At 49.6% G+C, this 19,314-nt stretch overlaps 1 protein-coding gene across 1 annotated transcript; it reads right to left on the bottom strand.

The window, feature by feature from the left end:
• Window positions 1-11,452: 11,452 nt before the first annotated feature.
• LOC125281101 (GTPase IMAP family member 5-like) lies at window positions 11,453-18,195 on the bottom strand. Its single transcript, XM_048212966.2, has 3 exons — window positions 18,080-18,195; window positions 13,719-13,767; window positions 11,453-12,507 (listed from the first exon to the last, which is right to left on the bottom strand). Exons 2-3 carry the CDS (start codon window positions 13,759-13,761, stop codon window positions 11,621-11,623), a joined length of 930 nt encoding a protein of 309 aa, XP_048068923.1. The 5' UTR covers window positions 13,762-13,767; window positions 18,080-18,195; the 3' UTR covers window positions 11,453-11,620.
• Between the last annotated feature and the right edge of the window lie 1,119 nt (window positions 18,196-19,314).

The following is a 19,314-nucleotide window of genomic DNA, read 5'->3' as shown; positions in this document are numbered from 1 at the left end:
ACTCTCAGAGATGAAACACAGGACAGAGCTCCGTTTCAAACCCTGAATAGCTCACAGACTCCTTTGTAGGACCAAAGTTTGCTGTTTTTCTCTGTAGCTGTAGGAGAAAAGGAGTAATTTCCCCCCATCTTTATTGCTGACATTTCTTTCTCCCGTGGTTGAAACACCTGTGTTTTGAAGTGTTGTCCCTGCAATTCCATGAGTTAATGCTGAGAGAAAAGAGGAGACCGAATGGCTATAAACTCTGAGTGAAAAAAAGAAAGGAGCGGGAAAGGATTGTTAGCAGGTGTAACAGAGAGCAAGTGATATTTTGCTTTCTTGAATCATAAATAAAGAGGGCGCCTGGGTGGCTCAGTCGGTTAAGTGACTGCCTTCAGGGCTCAGGTCATGATCTCAGGGTCCTGGGATGGGGCCCAGAGTCAGGCTTTCTGCTCAGCGGGGAGTCTGCTTTTCCCTCTGCCCCTCCTCCTCCTCCCTCCTCCCCCTTCCTCCCTCACTCCTGCTTGTGCTCTCTCTCAAATAAACAAATAAAATCTTTTTCCAAAAATCATAATTAAAGGCCTTTCTTGAATCAACAAGAAAAATACATATAATTTAACAGAAAAAAAGTCAACCGTGTCTGTGAAGTGGCAGGTTAGAGGAGAAGGAAACCATCCCCAATAGAAGACCATCCCATCTCGGTCTACAGAGCAGCTGAGGAAATGCCCGAAGACAGAATAAAAAATTCTGTTGTTTTCATTGATTAATTTGTGTTTTCCGTAATGCACAGAAAGTAGCTGATCAAGGTCCAGTGCTCTCTCTCTAGTGGGGACACAGGAGTATCAGCCTGGGTAGCTTATAGCCCGTGAAACTGCACATTCACCTCGACCACGAAAACCTCATAAGGTTCGTGTGGATTTGATGCCTTCAAGCAACGTCCCTTCCTTGCACAACAACCACTTACAAAATACACGCTGAGACAGTTCAATGAGTGACTTCGGGCATAAAAACAAAATTCATGAAAAAGCAGTGTTGAGCTGATAAATGTCTACCTAAAATAATTATTTTTTGGAGGAGCTGATCTTTAGCCCTCTTTTTTTTTTTTTTTTTTTTCCTGGCGAAAATGAGATATGAGAGGCGTTTCTAGCTGTCATCTGTGTATTAGACACATGCCTTTCAGTCCTCCACAGCAAGAGGGCAGGCATCCCCCTCATTCAGTGTAACAGGCATTATTATTTGAAAAGTGAAAATTACAGTATTAATATGGAAGAGCATTTTCTAAGTCAAGCACGGCTTTTGCTGCAAAATGTGAATTGTGTTATCTGCGTTATAATTGCCCTCCTCTCTAAACCAAGCAAAGAAGCAGGAATTATCTGTACCTCATTTTCCTGCCTGTGGCTGTTCTTCAAGAATCCATCGGAACTCAAACAGCAGCCACTGACCGAAGGAACTCCGCCCCACTCACCCTGAGGATGTCTCCAGAGAGGCGTTTCAACCCCCTGGGGACGCAGGGGCTCCTCAGTGGGCAGAGAAGCATTAATCAGGGCAGCGAGAGGGGCCCAGAGCTCCCTACCCACTTCGGTGCCTATCGCTTTGCCTAAACCACACTGTGGGTGGGGGAGGGTGACTCCACGGCTTCTGTGGAAGTGCAAGTCCATCTGGGGCAGACGCTTACTAAACTTTGTTTCCTCCTCAGGTCAGAGCATGGATAATCCAAGGGCAGGGTATATGGCAGAGCGGTAAGAGGGAGAGCAGAGCCAGACCATCTCAGCAAGACACCTGCCTCGAGCTCAGCCTTTGCTGCCGTCTGGAATTCCGTATCAGAAAATATCTTTACGCCAGAGAGGCTCATGGTGGGGGTGGGGAGACGCATGTCCAGTTCGAAATCTTTATTTCTTCCAGAACCACCAGATTTGGGTCCAGTGAAGGCAGGCGACAGCTTGGTTTGGGATACCCCAGACATTCATTGGCTTCTCTGGGTCTGCATTCTCCCAACTATCTTGGGTAGAGAACTTGTTTTGCACAAAACCGTGGCAAAGATGTGGTGGGGAGAAAAGAAATGGGGCTCTTACCAAAAGCAGAACAAGACAAAACTCCCTTTTCCTCTGGCATCTCGCAGGGCTTCTGGATGACCTCGAAAATGGTTCTTTGAGGAAACACACGCGTTGTTCTTTTCCTGTCCCCAGGGACACGGTCTAACACTTCCCCTCCCCTCATAGAATTTGTGGCTAGTTTTTTCATCTCTCACTGCTCGTGTGTGTGTGTGTGTGTGTGTGTGTGTGTGTGTGCGCGCGCGCACAAACAGACCAGAAGCCAATGAGAGAGGCTGCATAGGAGAGGAGGGAAGATTGTGAAGATTAGAACTTGCAAGATATTCCAGGATCCACCAGGCAACAGGGCTTGTTCTCTCTCTCTGCCCCCATCTCCCTCTATCTGTCTCTCTCTCTCTGTCTCTCTCATCCCAGGTCTACCAGTAACATCTGTGACATTTGATCATTCTTTTTTTTTTTTTTTTAAAGATTTTATTTAATTATTCGACAGAGAGAGAGACAGCCAGCGAGAGAGGGAACACAAGCAGGGGGAGTGGGAGAGGAAGAAGCAGGCTCATAGCGGAAGAGCCTGATGTGGGGCTTGATCCCATAATGCTAGGATCACGCCCTGAGCCGAAGGCAGACGCATAACCGCTGTGCCACCCAGGCGCCCCGACATTTGATCATTCTAAGCCGCATCTTTACTCTCAGTTAGGGTCAACAATTACATACCCTAAAGCCCCCAGTAAGTGCAAGCTGAAAATATTACTGATACTACATTTTTCAGAACCTGAACTTTTGAACAGAATGAGCTCAGAGTGGTGAGAAGCCCTTCGGTGATATTAACAAGGTTATTTCCCGTGTTTGTGCAAAAGCGTGTTCACCTATGCACACAGCCACTGCTGTACCCATACATCTCTGGGGGCACATGTGCAGTGCCCTCCACACTGCGGGGCAAGAAAAGATGGCTTGAATCTCCTCCCTGCTCCTGTCCCGGAACGCGTAGGATACCCTTTGAAGAACAGGCTGAAAACTTGCCTTTTGATTTTAATCTTTATTTCCATCACTTGTTTTTGTTGAGTTCACCACTCAACTTGGTGGAGACAGTTTCCACTTTATTTTTATTTTTTAAAAAGATTTTTACTTATTTATTTGACAGAGAGAGAGAGAGAGAGCACGCCAGCGAGAGAGGGAGCACAAGCAGGGGGAGTGGGAGAGGAAGAAGCAGGCTCCCAGTGGAAGAGCCTGACGTGGGGCTCGATGCTAGGACTCCGGGATCACACCCTGAGCTGAAGGCAGACGCTTAACGACTGAGCCACCCAGGCGCCCCAGACAGTTTCCACTTTAAGGGGTGGGGGGGCAGTTTCCACTTTAAATCGAGGAGAAAGATTTCAGGGGGTAGAGTTCAAAGCGATCTGCTCAGATAAAACATTTGCTTTTTTTCTGATAAATAAATACATGCTATTGTTTAAAAAATTACTTAAACCCCGTCGTTAGCCAGAACGTAGTTACAAGCAGCAGGGCTTTCTTCCTAGGAAATGACCTGCCTCTCCCCCTTTACTGACCGTTTCCCATGCACCTGTCCCAGCTACCCAAGGAGCGCGCTGTCCAGCTCCAGCGCCCTCCAGTGGGGGAAGGAGGGAGGACATTGCTGTTACTTGTAAACTAGAGTGGGATAACTGGGCGAGCTTCAGACCTCTTCGCAGACCTCTTCCACGTTTCCCTCCTGGCACGCTCTCTCTGCGCGGCTCACTGGAGTGTGGCAGGACACGGGGCTTCCCAAGGGACGTGCAGGGAGCCCCCTTCCACTCTCCTTCGCTTGGAGGTGCTTTCCTGGTCGGCGGCAGGAGCTCTTCTAGAAACCGGCCCCACCGTCCTCCAAGAAGATGAGGTGCTTCGTCACGTGTATTGATGAATTAATGGGAGGACGCTGGCTGGAGACGAGGGAGGCAGCCTGCTGGCCAGCCCTGAGTTGGGTTTTGAGCAGGGGAAGCGCGATGACGGTGATGTCTGGAGGGGACCGAAGGGCCACCAGGGAACAGCGACTGGGGGTGGGGGGAAGGAGGTGGCGGCCGCCCGTGTGGCCCCAGGTGGGGCCGTGGGACTGGAGGGCCAGCACTGCGGCTGGGGAGGAGAACGTTCCTCAAAAAACAATCGAGGAAGACGAGAAAGCCCGAGCTGGCCCGGAGGAGGAGGGTCTCGTCTCATTCTCCTTCCGCTCAGGCGGGCTTCCAAGAGCGCCTCAGTGCTAGGTCCTCTTTCTCGGAGGACACGTCCTGTGTCCTGCTGGCCGCCGCCCACTGCCCACGGGGCAAGGGACGGCCGCCGCAGCCTCGCAAGCGCAGCCGTCTCTCCCTGGTCCCTCCATCCCCTCCATCTGAGGTCCTGAGCCAGGAAGGATTCGGATGTTTGCCACGTGGTGGATGCTGTGGATCCCTCGTGCAGTTGCCCCAGAGGTAAAAGGAGTGGATGGTGTCACCTGACCCCAAGATCTCTCTCTCTCTCTCTCTCTCTCTCTCTCTCTCTCTGTGAGTCCAGGCACACCAGCACCCTTCCTGCACACCCGCGCCCGGCTCCCTCTCTGGAGACCACCACTGAAGACGATTCAAGGGCAGTATGTGGGAAAACAGAGAATCTTGGTTTCAAAATCATCAGCATCACAAATAAGCAGATCTCTCAAAAGCATCAGCTTCCTCATGTGCCACCAGCTATGCAATCACATCTTCCAAAAAAGAAAAAAAATCTCCTTGAAAAGAACCAGCCAAGATGACAATTATGTTCAGGTTTTCTCTTTCCACTATTTTCAGTAGAAGGAATTGGCTGAACTGATGTATCAGTCAGTGTTCTCCAGAAAAACAGAATCAATAGGATATATGTATGAATACATTTAAGGAATTGGCTTATGGGATTATGGGGGCTGATAGGTCCAAAACTTGCAGGGCACGCTGGCAGTCTGGAAACTGAGGCAGGAGCTGATATTAAAGTCTTGAGGCAGGATTCTTTCTTCTCTGGGAAACCTTGCTTTTTGCGCTAAGGCCTTCACTGATTGCACAAGGCCCACCCACATTGGCAGGCCATCTTTACTTAAACATCCAAAGAAGGGTCTCATAGCAACACCTAGATTAGTGTTTGATTAAATCACTGGGCACTGTGGCTTAGCCAAGCTGACACCCAAGACTAACGATCACACTTGATTTGAAAGGCCCCTCCATAGGTGGCAGGATAACAGAAAATGTTGAGGGCTGGTTTCCATCCAACAGGCCCACACTTACTTTGACATAAACGTAGGGACTGAGTTGAAGACTCAGCACTGTGGTTCCTCAGCCATGATAACTCTTATTTGAATTGTACAGAAAGTGAAACAAACTTTACAAACCAGGTTAGACTAGTTTCCATGGGACCTGGCCAAAGAATAGAGATCCCAAGGGGCTGATAATTTGCTACCTTTTTTCTCTTTTGGCTCTAAAATACCATTAGGATAAGTTACGAGACATTACCAGGAAACTGTCTGATAGAAGCTGGGTTTTGACATTCAAATTAAAATGATTCCCAAGTTATTTATTTATTAAATTATTATTATTATTTTCTGCCAAGGTGATCCCTGAGGCTAGTTTTGCATGTGGAGGGCTAGACCATACCCTACATGGCATGATCCCAAGAGCACTAGGAAAATCCATTTATTTCAAAAAGGCATCTTTTTTTCAATTCAACTCTCCTGAACCTAAAATTACACAATTAGAAATTCATTCTTTAGTATCGATTCCTGAAAACTGTTATAAGAAGAATACTCTGAAACTTTGCACACAGCATGCTCTTGGCTTTGGAAAGGGCCCTGTAGGTTTTTCCCAGTAGTGAAGCTTGAGAAGTCATCCTTGGGTGAAACCTGAGTGGTCTTCCCGAGCACAGGACGTAGGGGGTAAGAAGAAAGAGAAGGATCAAGAAAAAGGTGCATGGGGGACAATGGAAGAAGGTGAGAGGGCAGGAGAGAGATGCCCCTGGGGTAAACTATTTGATCCGAAAGCCCGGAAGCAGGGGTGTTTGGTGAGAAAACAGTTGGCCTGAACTTAGTGACTTAGGTCTTCTCTCCATTTACTGATACACATTCCACCCCACCGACCAGCTGGACTCAACGGCAATCTCCCACAACTGGTATGAACGACTCGTCCTGGTTTGTCTGGGACTCTCCCAGATTCAACAGTGAAGGTCCTTTGTTCTGGGAAAACTGGGATGATTGGCCATTCTCCACGCTACCATCACCATGGAAACGTGGGGCAGAATGTCTCTGGTGAGTTTTATCAAAGTGAACTGGACTTTACCTGTCAGCACTGGGACCCTAGAGGCAGACGAGGGAGCCTGGGTGCGCAGTTGGGAATGACCAGCTTCCTTGTTTGGTGTTCTGGGTGGACGAGACATTTTCAGTGCTCCTGTTAGCTAACTACAGATTGTGGGAGATCACGTGCACCTGCTTGCACGTCTGCACAGCTCAGTCCAGGCCGAGAATGGCTGCCGGTCAGCAGACCTGCGTTTGGGTCTTGGCTCATCCAGTAAGTTGACCTTCAGTATTTGCTTCTTCCTGCCTTAATTCCCTCATCTATGAAATGGGGTGCTTTGTGTCATCCGGCTTCGGTATGAACAATCCCTGCATGTTTTCCCCTCTGGAACAAAATGGAAGGGCTTCAGAAGGGTGGGGAGGATGCTTTCACCACGGGTAAGGTCTAGGGCGGCTCTTCATGCTCCGGGGCCATGAACTCAGCACTGGCGTGGCAAATTTACCAGTGAACTCAGCATTTGGGATGGCAGTGAAAGGTACAAGGCCAGAGTCACCCCAAGCTAAAGAAAATGTATATTCCCCAGAAATATAATGTATTGGGCTGTTTGCTGTCTCCTTAGGGTGAGTTTTTCTAGACAAGCCCTGTCATCTTATAAAACAGACACTAGGCAGGGACGGGAGGAGGAGAAAGTATGGGACAGACAGCTCAGTGGTTGTCGAAAGCTCTAAGCATTGAAGAGCCTACAGGGTGGGAACCAATACAGATAAGTTTCCAGAAAGAGTAGCAAAATTCATGTCTGAAAAGGAAAGGTCCCAAGGACTCTGGTCAGCTGGGGTAGTTTATTTCACAACCCAGTGTGAGTTCCCTTTATATTCTCAATACAGGTGTAAGGTGTTCACTCTGAGCCCAGTCCTGCGATGGGATCAGAGGGTCTGACAGCCTGATTCAGGGATGCTGTTTCTTCTAGGTCTTTCCCTTTTTCTCTTTTGCTCTCCTCCTCCTCAAAAGGCATTTATTACTCTTGTAGTCCAGGCTGCTAACACATGATACCGTGCACTGGCTTGTACATGACAAGTACTGATTTCTTACTGTTCTGGAGGCTGGAGGTCCAAGATCAAGGTGCTCGTAGATTTGGTGTCTGGTGAGAGCCCACTTTCTCCCCTGTGCTGGCTGTGTCCTCACATCATGGAGAGAGGCTCAGGTCTTTCTTCATCTTCTTGTAAAGACACTGATTCCATCATAGGGGCTCTACCCTCATGATGTCATCTACACCAAATTACCTGCCCAAAGCCCCAGCTCCAGGTGCCATAACACTGGGGATTAGGGTTTCAGCATATGAATTTCAGGGGGTACGCATTTAGTCCACAGTAATTGCACACTAACTTTTCGTGTGCTCTGACGGGTGGAGAAGAGAGGTTAACTCCACGATTGTCCTCACTGAGGATCTTCCTGGTGGGCAGACGGGCACTGGGAAGAGTGCCACAGGGAACAGCATCCTCTGCCAGCCAGTGTTTGAGTCCAGGCTGGGGAGCCAGCCCGTGACCAAGATGTGCCAGGCGGAGACAGTGACCTGGAATGGAAGGAACCTCCTGGTCGTCGACACGCCCTCCATCTTCAAGGCGGAGGCTCAGACCCAAGGGTTGTGCAAGGACATCGGGGGACTGCTAACTGCTGTCTGCCCCAGGGCCCCGTGTGCTGCTGCTGGTGACCCAGCTGGGGCGCTTCCTTCTTCTGTTCGACCCTCTCTGCCTCTGAAGGCCCAGGGCAGTGAAGGGAGCCCCCTGAACAAGGCCGCCCAGGACAGAAACCTGGTTCTCTCCCTGATGCACGAATCCCCTGCTTTTGAAAGTTGGTGTTACGCCACTTTTATAAAAGTATTGCACGAGCACCTGCTTTGGCTTAGTGAAAGAAATCCGAAGAGGATGTTCATTCCTACAACAAGTGGCAAAAAGTGAAACCACGGTCCGTGCTGGTTTTGCAGTGAGTCCGTCGGAGCGGCAGCATGCACCCCGGGCGGCCAGCGAGGCGCTGCGAGCGCCTTCTCTGGGGAGCCCCACGCCGCACCTCAGCATCCAGGCGCCACAGCTCTGGGCTTGATCTCCCCGGAGTTTGTGCATCCGTTAGCAAGATATGTGTTAAGGTATCAGAAAAGCCAAAGAAAGTTCATTCTGGGTGGTCTGGGAATGCTCAAAACTTTTCCATATAAATTAATGGTAATTGTTCCTTTGCTCTATGCCCTGTTGGCTTCCGAAAGGTTTCCTGGGAATGCCCTGTCTTTGGAAAGCGGGAAGAGTCTGTGTTGTGTCCAGGACTACCTTGTGTTAATTCTACCCCTCCTCAGCGTTGCCCACGGGCGTCCTCTCCTCTCCATCCCATTCCTTTCGCTACAGTTCGGGTCTTGACGGCTGAGACGGAAATCTCTTCTAAATGTTATCCCTGCCCCCAGGCTTACATGTATACAATCCCACCACCACGTTGCTGCCGTGGGGTCTTCCTAAAGTACATGAATCTTGTTAAAAGCCTCCAGTGACTTCCTTTCTCTAGGAGACGGCCGTGGAACCCCGAGGGAGCTCTCCAGGCCCCCTGACCAGCCCTGTCTCTCCCTGCACCTCCCAATGCTGATTCACCCTCTCCTCCTTGACAGTGGCTTCCCCCAGCCCTCAGCGACCGTGGGGAGAGGCCAGCATGTTCCCAGACGGCACACGCAGCCACCCCATCTCGGCAGCCTGTGTGCTCTTCTTCTGGCGGACTCCTTATCTCTAAACGAATTACTCTTATTCCCATTTCCATGTGCCTTTCATCCCTTCACCATGCGGTCCCTTGTGTGGCGTGGGAGCCGTGTATCATTTATCCTTTATCCTAGATTCCTCATGCCCAGCTTAGAACCCGGCACTCAGCCCTCACGTAACAAATGCAGGTGGAGCTGGCTGCATGAGCTCCAGGAAGGAGAGAGCAGGTAAGGTTGGGCAGATCGGGAATACTGCCTTCAGAAGGTGGTCCTTGGTTGGAAAAATCAGAGTTCCTTAGCCTGTCCAGGGTTTGAGGACTTAAACCTAACACTCCTTGAACACGTCTGGCGTCAGTTACGTGTACGGCTGTAAAGGTCAACATGGTACCTTTGTCACCAAGAGAGGTTTGGAGATTGATACTTGGGCGTCACATCGAGTTCCTAAGACCCGCCCCAGAATTAGGCATTTACCCATCCAGCCACAGGTTGCCTGGGAGTGATGAGGTTGTGGGATATCGGTGAGGTTCAGTGCGGTGGAGTCTGTAGCTGAAGACCAAGAAAGAGTTCTTGAGGCTCTTTGGTGCAAAATGGTGGTTTATGAAAGCACGGGGACAGGACCCGTGGGCAGAAAGAGCTGCTGCCCCAGGGTGTGAGGGGTGGCTGATTATAAACTATGGGGTTGGGGGAGGTAAGGAAAAAGGGAGGTTTCAAGAAAGTACTTTCATATGTTAAGTAAGACTCACTGGATACCGGATACTGGAGGCCTTGCCATTGTCAAGTGAAGGCTGTTTTTCCCTCTAGCAAGGCGTTAACATGAAGATAGTTGGCAACTTCCTGGAGGAACATTACACTCTGCCCGCTTCAAGTATCTGTCTATGGGCTGCAGGTTACAAAGACATTCAATTGTATTTACATTTCCTTCCGGAAGCTAGGTTATTGATATAAATGCTTTGTTCCTGTAGACTGCTAAGACATTTGTAAACTGAGGGAGACTCAAGTCCTGCAGGATTGTGGTCTCTATAGGTTTACTATTTCTTTGTCCTTTAGGGCAGCCAGGAGTGCCTGAGGGATGTCACATACACCCCGGGGCGGGGGAGGGGTTGCGGGGTGTCAGTTTCTGCCTTGTCCTCAGCTTGCCTTCTGTTCCCTCATCAGATGACTGCAGGTCTCCCTTACAAGGTACAAGGGAGTAGAGAAGGAAGGGGTGGGGCAGCTACCAAAAGGAAGAAGGCAGGGGAGGGGCCACCAAGGACCCCCTCATCTGATTTCCTGTTTGCACTGAATTTATGACCTCTGCTCAAATTACACCCCAAGATTGGCCCTCTTCTCTTTTGTACCACTGAAATGTCGGGCACGACCCTTTCCCCGAATTCCCACAGAGAGCACACATGATTGAACTGGATGGTACTGGGTTTGAGGTTAAAATGTTGCATTACTTATGACACAGCTCGAAAACAACAGGAAATACGCCCCCAGAGGGACCCAGTGTGGTCTGCCCTGTGTTTTATACAGCCTGTGAGGTGCGAAAGCCCTTCACAGTTTAAAATTGTTGAAGACATCAAAGGAAGAATAATGTTTCATGGCCACATCTGAAAGTTACATGAAATCCAAAGGCCACTCTTTGTTAGACTTTATGGGAACGCAGCCTGTGGCGGCTTTGGCACTGTCAGGGCAGAGCTGAGTAGACCGGAGACCTTTTTTTTTTTTTTTTTTTAAGATTTTTCATTTATTCATTTGAAAGACAGAGCGCGTGATATGGAGAGCATGAGCAGGGGGGAGGGTCAGAGGGAGAGGGAGAAGCAGACTCCCCTGAGTCTGAGCAGGGAGCCTGACCCAGGGCTCGATTCCAGGGCCCCTGAGAGCAGGACCTGAGCTGAAGGCAGACACTTAACCGATGGAGCCACCCAGGCGCCCCAACTATAGACCGTTTTTAATGGTCTAAAATATTCACTATTCGGTGCTGCCACTCCTGCTCTAAGAAATTATAGTTCCTTTATTTCCCGACCCCTGAGAATTTCCCAGTGACTGCTTTTCTTAAGGCTCAGACCCCATCCTGCTGTGCTGAACCCTTTCTCTCCTTCCCCACCATGCACACGCCCCCTCCTGCACCTGTTCCCGGCCCTCTTCTCGCCTCAGGACCAACCCTCCCAAACCCATCCTCATCATTCTGTCTCGCAGGGGTGGAGGTGGGGGTGGGCATCACCTTTCATGACTAACGCTGATGGAATCAGGTATGTTTCTGAATAAAATAAGGAATTCTGCCACCGGCTTTTCACAGAACACCTGTCTCCCTTCAATAGCCTGACCGGACAAAGTAGGGCCAAGAGGTGGGACATCCCCACGGCTTCACCACCCAACACCTGCTTCCCTTCATGTCTGAAATATTTCTGGACAGTTTCTCGTGTACCATCACAATTTTTAACAAAACAAAACAAGAAAAACAATTTTTCCTTTGATTTTATTGACCTAAAAGCACTTGAAGAAAATGGACAGCATGTCCGACGTGACAAAGAGAAACAGAACGTGAAATTATGTAAAAAGCAAAGAATCTGACACAGAGATGGAGACTCTGAACACATGAACCCGCTGATGGCAGCAATCACTGAAAATGCTCAGTGTCCATGTGTAATACACAAGTTAATTAAAGTGGCAAGAAAAATCAAAATGCATATAATGAGGACAGCAGTTATCCCAATGTTAGAAAGCATCCACCTTCTGACTTTGAGGAGCGCCCCGCACGCCCAGTTACTCGTGCTGTCTCTCAGGTCCCGCCTTTGCTCTTCCAGCTGCGCCCGCACCTTGGCCAGGTAGCGCCTGCGCTCTTCCCCGTGGGCGCCTCCCCCCTCTCGCTGCAGCCTCTGGGCTTCAAAGAAGAGGTCATTGCTGTGGAAGGCGCCCTCGTTCTCCCTGTCCAGCCTCCCCACCACAGCCATCAGCTCGGCCAGCTGCTCCCTCTGCTCCTCCCCGGTGGCCCTGTTGTTGAAGCCACAGTAACGCCTCCCGCACTCCTGCACCAGGCTCTTCAGGCTCTGGTTGTCCGTGTGTGTGATGTAATCGTCCAAGGACTCGCCGTTCAAGTCCTCCTTGTGGGTGAAGAGGACCACCACGTGCTTCATGGCTCCCGCCCCAAAGACCTCCTTCACCCTCCTCACGGCCACCGTGTCCTGGGCAGTGAAGCGCCCCAGCTGGGTCACCAGCAGCAGCACATGGGGCCCCGGGGCAGAGAGCAGGTAGCAGTCCGCGATGTCCGTGCACATCCCTTGGGTCTGAGCCTCCGCCTCGAAGATGGAGGGCGTGTCGACCACCAGGAGGTTCCTTCCATTCCAGGTCCCTGTCTCCGCCTGGCACGTCTTGGTCACGGGCTGGCTCCCCAGTCTGGACTCAAACACTGGCTGGCAGAGGATGCTGTTCCCTGTGGCACTCTTCCCAGTGCCCGTCTTGCCCACCAGGATGATCCTCAGTGAGGACGATGTTGCAAACCACTTATCTTCCTCTCTGCCTATAAAAAAACCCAGTTCTTTGTTTCTTGCTGAGCTAGTGATTCTTAGGATTCTCAGGTCATGGACCTTCATGGTATCTCATGAAAGCTCGTGGACCTCCCTCCCCAAAACCAATGCTATCGAGATACATACAAAAGTTTGTACACAACTTTAGGATGCTTGTGGATCATAGAAACCCTGCATTAGAAGCTCATGCTCTGACCCACAGCCAAGGGAGGACGTGCCCAAGGATCCCTAACAATTCCTCTAGAGCAGGGAAAACATGGCTTTTTATGGGAAAAGGATTGTGGTCCCCGTTCTTTTCCACAGATGGTGCTTTGGCCAATTTCATGCTAAATAAATATAAGATTAGAAGGAGATAGAGGACGAGAAGCCACAAGTGAGAAACTATTACCACGTCTTGCCACCCCCACATCCCCATCATCCTCGCACAGCAGCGCTTCATACGTCGGAACCTCAGGGGTATAGGACGTCTCAGAGGTCAGAGCTACAGTGACCTCCCGCCAAGGGCAGCTCAACGTACTGGGTCTCTGCTCTCAGGGTGGACAGTTGGATCTTTGACATTGACATGACAGAAGGTCATGAATGTCAAGGACAAAGCCTGGGAGATGCCCCTGGATGTGAGGCTGGTGAAGAGGAAGAGCATTAGAAGCACGGGGGTTGGAGAGCTCTGGCCAACGGACTACAGGAGATGACTACAGAACGGAGTTGGGGAGGGCGACACTGAGCCAAGAGTAAAATCTTCAAGGGGCAAAGAAGGGTGAGAACCCCAGGACTTTAGAGTTCTTACGAGTTCAAACGAATTAAGTTCATTTCAGCCTCCTAAAATCTCTTACTTTATTCCTTCTACTCCGTGTTGGTTCCTCCTTTCCCTGAGTATTTGTAGCAAGCATGATTCCTAAATCTCTATGGGAACTTTCCTCTTTCTAGTTGGGAGCAGACCGGCAAAGAGAAATTTTTTCACAATCTGGTTCCAAATCCTTCAAACCCTGACTTGGGAGTTTCGCTTCCACATTTCCCACAGATCATGTGCGGGTGACAGTGGGTGGGGGTGAACACAGGGAAGGTAAAGCACAAGTGATAGTTGTCTTTTTCTTCTTCACTTCCGAATTACAGGGTTTCTGTCCCTGTGTTCGAGGTGGGGGTCGGTGGAGAGAACAGCAACTCTCCCAGGTGCCTGGAGCTCCTGAGAACATCCGGGCTTCCTTACCTTCAGCCATCGTTCCATATCTGCCCCTCTGAAGCCCTTCCATCCTCTCCTGGAATAGAAAACAGGAAAGGAGTAAAAGCAAGTGTCCATAAGGAGTTGCTAGGCCTGAGAACACTTTCAAATCAGACATTTAGGAATAATTATCCTGGGATGAGCCATTTCCATTGCTAATTTTCTCACTCCTATTATACTTCCAAACATCTATGACTAACTTTAGGCAAACCCCAGGCAAAGCTAGGTTATGTTAACGCAATGCACTGTTGCTTTTTTTTTTTTTTAACTTACAGGAAATTATGAAATATTTTTTAAAAATATCAGTTGATTATCTCTCTCCAACTTGAAAAGGCATGAAATGAAGAAAGCATTCTTCTGTGGAACCAGGAGTGGGACATTATTATTATTGATTGCAATCAAAGTAGGTGAACTTGCTAGAATACGGAAAAAAAACTGCATTGCTGTAAATGACATCGGAGTGTCTGAAGTAGAGAATTTCCAGTCCTAGATGCAGGATCCCACGGATATTCCAGGGGCAAAGAGGAAAGCACAAGGTTCCTTTCGGTGGGAGGGCAGAGCAGGGACAAGGACTCCTTCAGGGACTGACAGTAGAGGAAAGAGTGGTAGAGAGCCGAGCACTGACACCTTCCTTACCACCTCCACTCACCCCTGCCTGCCCCGTGCCGGGGAGCTGGGGGAGAGAAGGTAGTGCTATAACCAAAGGGAAAGAATCAACATGGCGGACAAATTCAAGATAACCTCATCTCCTGCTCAGATTTTAATCCAGCTTCTTTCCTGGAAGGCTCTGGGGGCCTGGTCTCGAAATATCACCATTTTTGTCTGCCAGCAGATTTAAGCAGAAATTGAGACAACCCTTGGCATAAAAGTTGCACTGGAACGAGGCAGAATATTGGGTCCTTCTTCCTGGTGTTAGAAAAGGCAAGTGTGCCCAAGACACCCAACCGGAATTACGATGAACTCTGAGGCTGTGTTGCATTTATTCAGTTTTAAAGATGATGCGGTTATGAAACCAACTTTTGAAGTGGAGAAGTATCCAAGAAATGGGGACCACGTGCCACGAACGACTGTAACTATTTCGGCCTCTCTGCTGCAGCTGTTCTGTTTGATCGAGAAATGGAAACATTACACATATGGCTCCATTCACAGTTTTTGGCTCCCCAGCCTCAGTCCCCCTTGCTCTGTTGTTCAGAGGGAGCCAGTATCCTGAGGACTTTAGGGATCATTCTCGTTTGTCTGTTGATAATTCTACATACACGTGTCTCTAGAGATAATGTATAGTGCTGCTTTTCTATTTGCAAGTTTTTGTAGAAATGATGTCATGTATGTAACATTTTTTCAAAGATTTTATTTATTTATTTAGAGAGAGCATGAGCAGGGGGAGGGGCAGAGGGCGAGAATCTCAAGCTGACTCCACAGAGAGCGTGGAGCCTGATGTGGGGCTCGATCCCATGACCCTGAGATCGTGATCTGAGCCGAAATTAAGAGCTGGATGCTCAATGGACTGAGCCCCCCAAGGTACCCCTTAAATATTTATTAGCAAATATTTAAGCTGTTTCAAACAGCATGCTTGCTTCTACAAACAATGTTGCAAAATCATCCCATCTCTGTGGGGCACACGTGCAACAAGTTACCTGGGACAGACAGCTGCCAGCTGACCCGGTATCGCCACGTCCCAGCCCAGGACGGTTCGGCGAACTCCCACTGGCACCGCCACATAGGAGAATTCCCAAACACGCACGAGTGCTTGGTGACCTTACACTTAATTTTTTGTCACTCTTACGGGTGTAAGTGAGGACATCTTAATCCGCTTAAACTTGCGTTTTAATCATTCCCGTTGAATCAAAAGTGTTTTTCATAGTTTGTTACTCAGGTTGCTTTGGTTCTAAAGAAATAACTTTGGCACCTTCTTGCCTTCATGCAGTGGAGTTTTTTGGCCCTCCTTGGGGGATACCATCTACTTCCAGGTTAGCAGAATATATTAAGACCACTTCCTTCCTTTGTTTCCTTTCTCGCTTTCCTTCTCCCTCCTTTCCCCGGTTCCCTCCTTTCCTTAAGCCCTGAGAAGAGCATTTTCCTCACCATTTGCCACGGGCTGTCCTAGCCTCTGGTCAATTACACTCGGGCTTTTGCTACAACTGCTCATGTTCTCTGACATCCTCTACTTGAGATGACATTCAGAAAACACGCTGGAATCAATCCAGTCATGTGGTAAGGACGATGCGAGAGGGGAGGGTGTTGACGATGGGCTTCGTCATTGGAAGCATTCTCTGTGCGGCCATCTGCAACCTTCAAAGTTCGTTCCTGCCCATGATTCTAATTGTCCCACTCAATCCCCTGTGATGGGATCAAGATAGGTGTTGAAATGTCTATTTCCATATTGGGAAACTGAGCATCACATGTCCTGCCCAAGGTCACCAAATGGTCACAGAGCTAAGATTAAAAAAGAGGGGGGTCTCCTAGGTCTGCATATCCTCCTTGATTCCACAGGGTGTAAAAGAGATCATTCCAAGAAATTCAAGAGCCTTTTGGAACCCCACATACAACGTTAGCACCCCAGTCTGCCTTCAATGAACATAGAGGATTGCATTGCAAAAACTTGTGTGCATTTTTTTTTAAAGATTATTCAAAGATAAAATTGCAGCAGGAAGGAGTGGCTCTGTATTTAGATTTAAAACAATCTGGTGTTTTGACTTGGTTAAGTGAGACCCAAATGGAGCAATGCGGCTGACACAGAAAGCCAGGGAACCTCAGGTTTCATTAGCTGAGATGCAGCCCAGGTGGTTCTCCTGAGCCCTCTTCTGAGCCGTCCAATGAGGGGCAGACATCCGTCCCCAAGAGGGACAGATTTTTAGGCAGATGTTAACAGATAAGAAAGTGTCCAGAGGCACTGGGTGGCTCAACTGGTTAAGTGTCTGACTCTTGAATTTGGCTCAGAGCATGATCTCGGTGCAGTGAGATTAAGCCCCTCGCCTGGCTCCCTGCTCAGTGCGGTATCTGCTGGAGATTGTCTCCCTCTGCCCCTTCCCCTCCTGGGCCTGGCGCATGCCCTCTCTCTAAAATAAAATAAATAAATAAAATACTTTTAAAAAAGTGTCCAGAGGCGAGTCAGAAAGGATATTGACAGAAAGGCTAAAATGAGTTCCAGACAAAATATTAACAGGATGGAATAATCGTCAGAAAAGACGGAGGCACCTGCACTGAAGAAAGGTGGCACGTGTCAATGTCAGAGCAGGCAGAAGTGAGAGAACAGGGAATGGAGGCAGATGTCTTCCCCCAAAGGAAAATTCTATCTCATCTCCAAAACGCGACCAGGTATCAGGAGAGAGCGGCAGGCAGCGAGCAAGCAGAGATTACGGCAGCATCAGACAGGGACGGTGGGAGGATCTAGCTTAGGTAGGAGTTTAAGGCAAAGAAACATACTGTACATTCTGATTTTAAAATTATGTGAGCCTGATTTTATCATGATGATGCTTTATTTTATCAAATCATGAGAAAGCACGCTCTCTAATGCTGTTCCAGAAAGATAAAAATATTTTTTGTCTGCCTTATTCATAAGTATCTCCTTCACTCATCTGCCCAGTCCCTGTACTTCCTGGTATGAGAGTCACTTGTTGGGCATGTCAGTCACTGTGATGTTGTGCTGTGTCTCTCACTAAAGGGTTAGGCTTGTTCCCATATGCTCTGAGCACAGCCAGTTTGCCGTACAATAGAGACCCACATCATGTCATAGGAAACAGGGTGGGGGGGGGTGGAATTGGGAGAGAATCAAAGTCATGAGACAATGTCCCCTGAGGGGTCTCCTCTGAAACTCCTGGCTCAAGGGCGGTGGGAAAATAATGATCCCATATTTGCCCTTTGGAACCCTGAGAATCCATTCTGCTGTCCCAGACCTTTCTGGGCCTTGGCACAAGTCAGGGCTCTGGGGAGGTGGGGAGGGATATGAGAAGGCAGGAAAGGGAAATGGTCAAGTGTGTCCCCATCCAGCTAGGGCACCTGGGGAGTTTCGGTTTTCTCATCTGTCAAATGGGAGGACAATGTCAGTCCAGCTTTCTGAAACCCTGAAAGGCTTACGAGGATCAAAGGGGCTAAGAAGGAGGCAACCGGACAGAGAAGATAAGAACCATGAAATCCCTGGGTTGTGAGTGCAGGGGGAGAAGTTCCCAGCCTGTTTCCAGGCCAACCCGAGCCCACTGTGCACGAAACTCGGACCATCACCTTCCCGGTCCACTGAGGGGTGAACCCACAAGGGCGGTAGCCTGAGATCACATCAGAGTCACCAGCTGGGAACCAGACCCCAGGCCCTCAGACCCCCAAAGACCCCGGGACTGGCACTGGGTTCCCCTTACCAGGCGCAGCGCTGAGGGCTCCCTCCTGGATGGCGGCTCTCCAGTCTGCTCTCAGGGTACAGGTAGCTCTCCGGGGTGGGGAGAGGGGGGCTATCTGGCCTTAGGTAGCTCTGGGGGGGCGGGCGGGCGGCTCTCTGGCGGCTGGAGGTTCTCCTGGCTGCTCTCTGGGCAGCGAGGACAGAGAAGGAAGCAGGATGGGGGTGAAGCTGGGGAGGAGCCTCCAGTGAGGCCCTAGGTTCCAGGGCGGGGCCTGGGCGCCAGAAGGCAAAGAGGCTTAGGGAGCATGGCCCCTGCTCCGCATGGACCTGGACAGACCCTCTCTGTCCGCGGAGAAACTGCTGAGAAACTGCTGCCCGAAGCACCCTGAGAGCACAGAGCTCTGGGCATGTGGGTCCCTTAAGGGGACAATTGCTGCCTGAGCCTGCCGGGGTCGCCATGCCCCCTCCCATTTCCTTTTTAGGACTCCTTAAAATAAGCAGAACCTGGAGGTAGAGTCTCTGAGGGCAGTGCAGGGACCCCCAGGTTAAGAAAGGGCCCCAGTGACCCAGGAAAACCCTATGATGCGCCAGCCACTTCCCACAGCCCCTATGGCAGGAGCACCTGCTCCGAGGGACTCCCCAGACCCTAGTCAAGGCTCTGCTTCTAGAATGCTCTTGCTTACCAGGGACAGAAAGGCTGTGGTAGTCCACAGAGGGGCTGAAAGAGCAGCTCTAAGGACGGGATTTGAAGGACTTTGCAGACCCCTTGTGCTGGCTGTCCCTCCTCTGTCCTCTGACAAACAGCGCTAAGGGGCTTTAGGGGTCTGGATCTTCTGTGTCCATTTATTGGGAGTGGGGGGTGGGGGTGAGGGTTGGGAGGCTGTGCCTCTTCTTTTTGTCAACTGATTGCACAGTTCAGGGTAGAGTTCGGAATGTAAAACAAGTACTTTGCATTTGTTTCTCTTGCCTCAGGAAGCTGTTGGGGCCACATCAAAATACAGAGATTCTGCAGAGCTAAGGAAAGGCTCAACAGAGCTGAAAGGCAACCTCCTGTATTTGCAGCCTCATTTACAAGAGCCAAACCCTGCAAGCAATAGATGAGTGGATAAGGAAGATCCGGTTTATATGCAATGGAATATTATTTAGCCCTAAGAAGAAATCTTGCCACTTGCAACATGGATGGATGTAAAGGGTGCAACACAAAGATAAGTCAGAGAGAGACAAGCGCCCTATGATTTCACTCATATGTGGAATGTA

Source organism: Ursus arctos, unplaced genomic scaffold, assembly GCF_023065955.2.
Source record: "Ursus arctos isolate Adak ecotype North America unplaced genomic scaffold, UrsArc2.0 scaffold_3, whole genome shotgun sequence".
NCBI classification, from domain to species: Eukaryota; Metazoa; Chordata; class Mammalia; order Carnivora; family Ursidae; genus Ursus; species Ursus arctos.
Note: the sequence above shows the minus strand (reverse complement) of the source record. Positions and strands in the feature narration are given on the sequence as shown.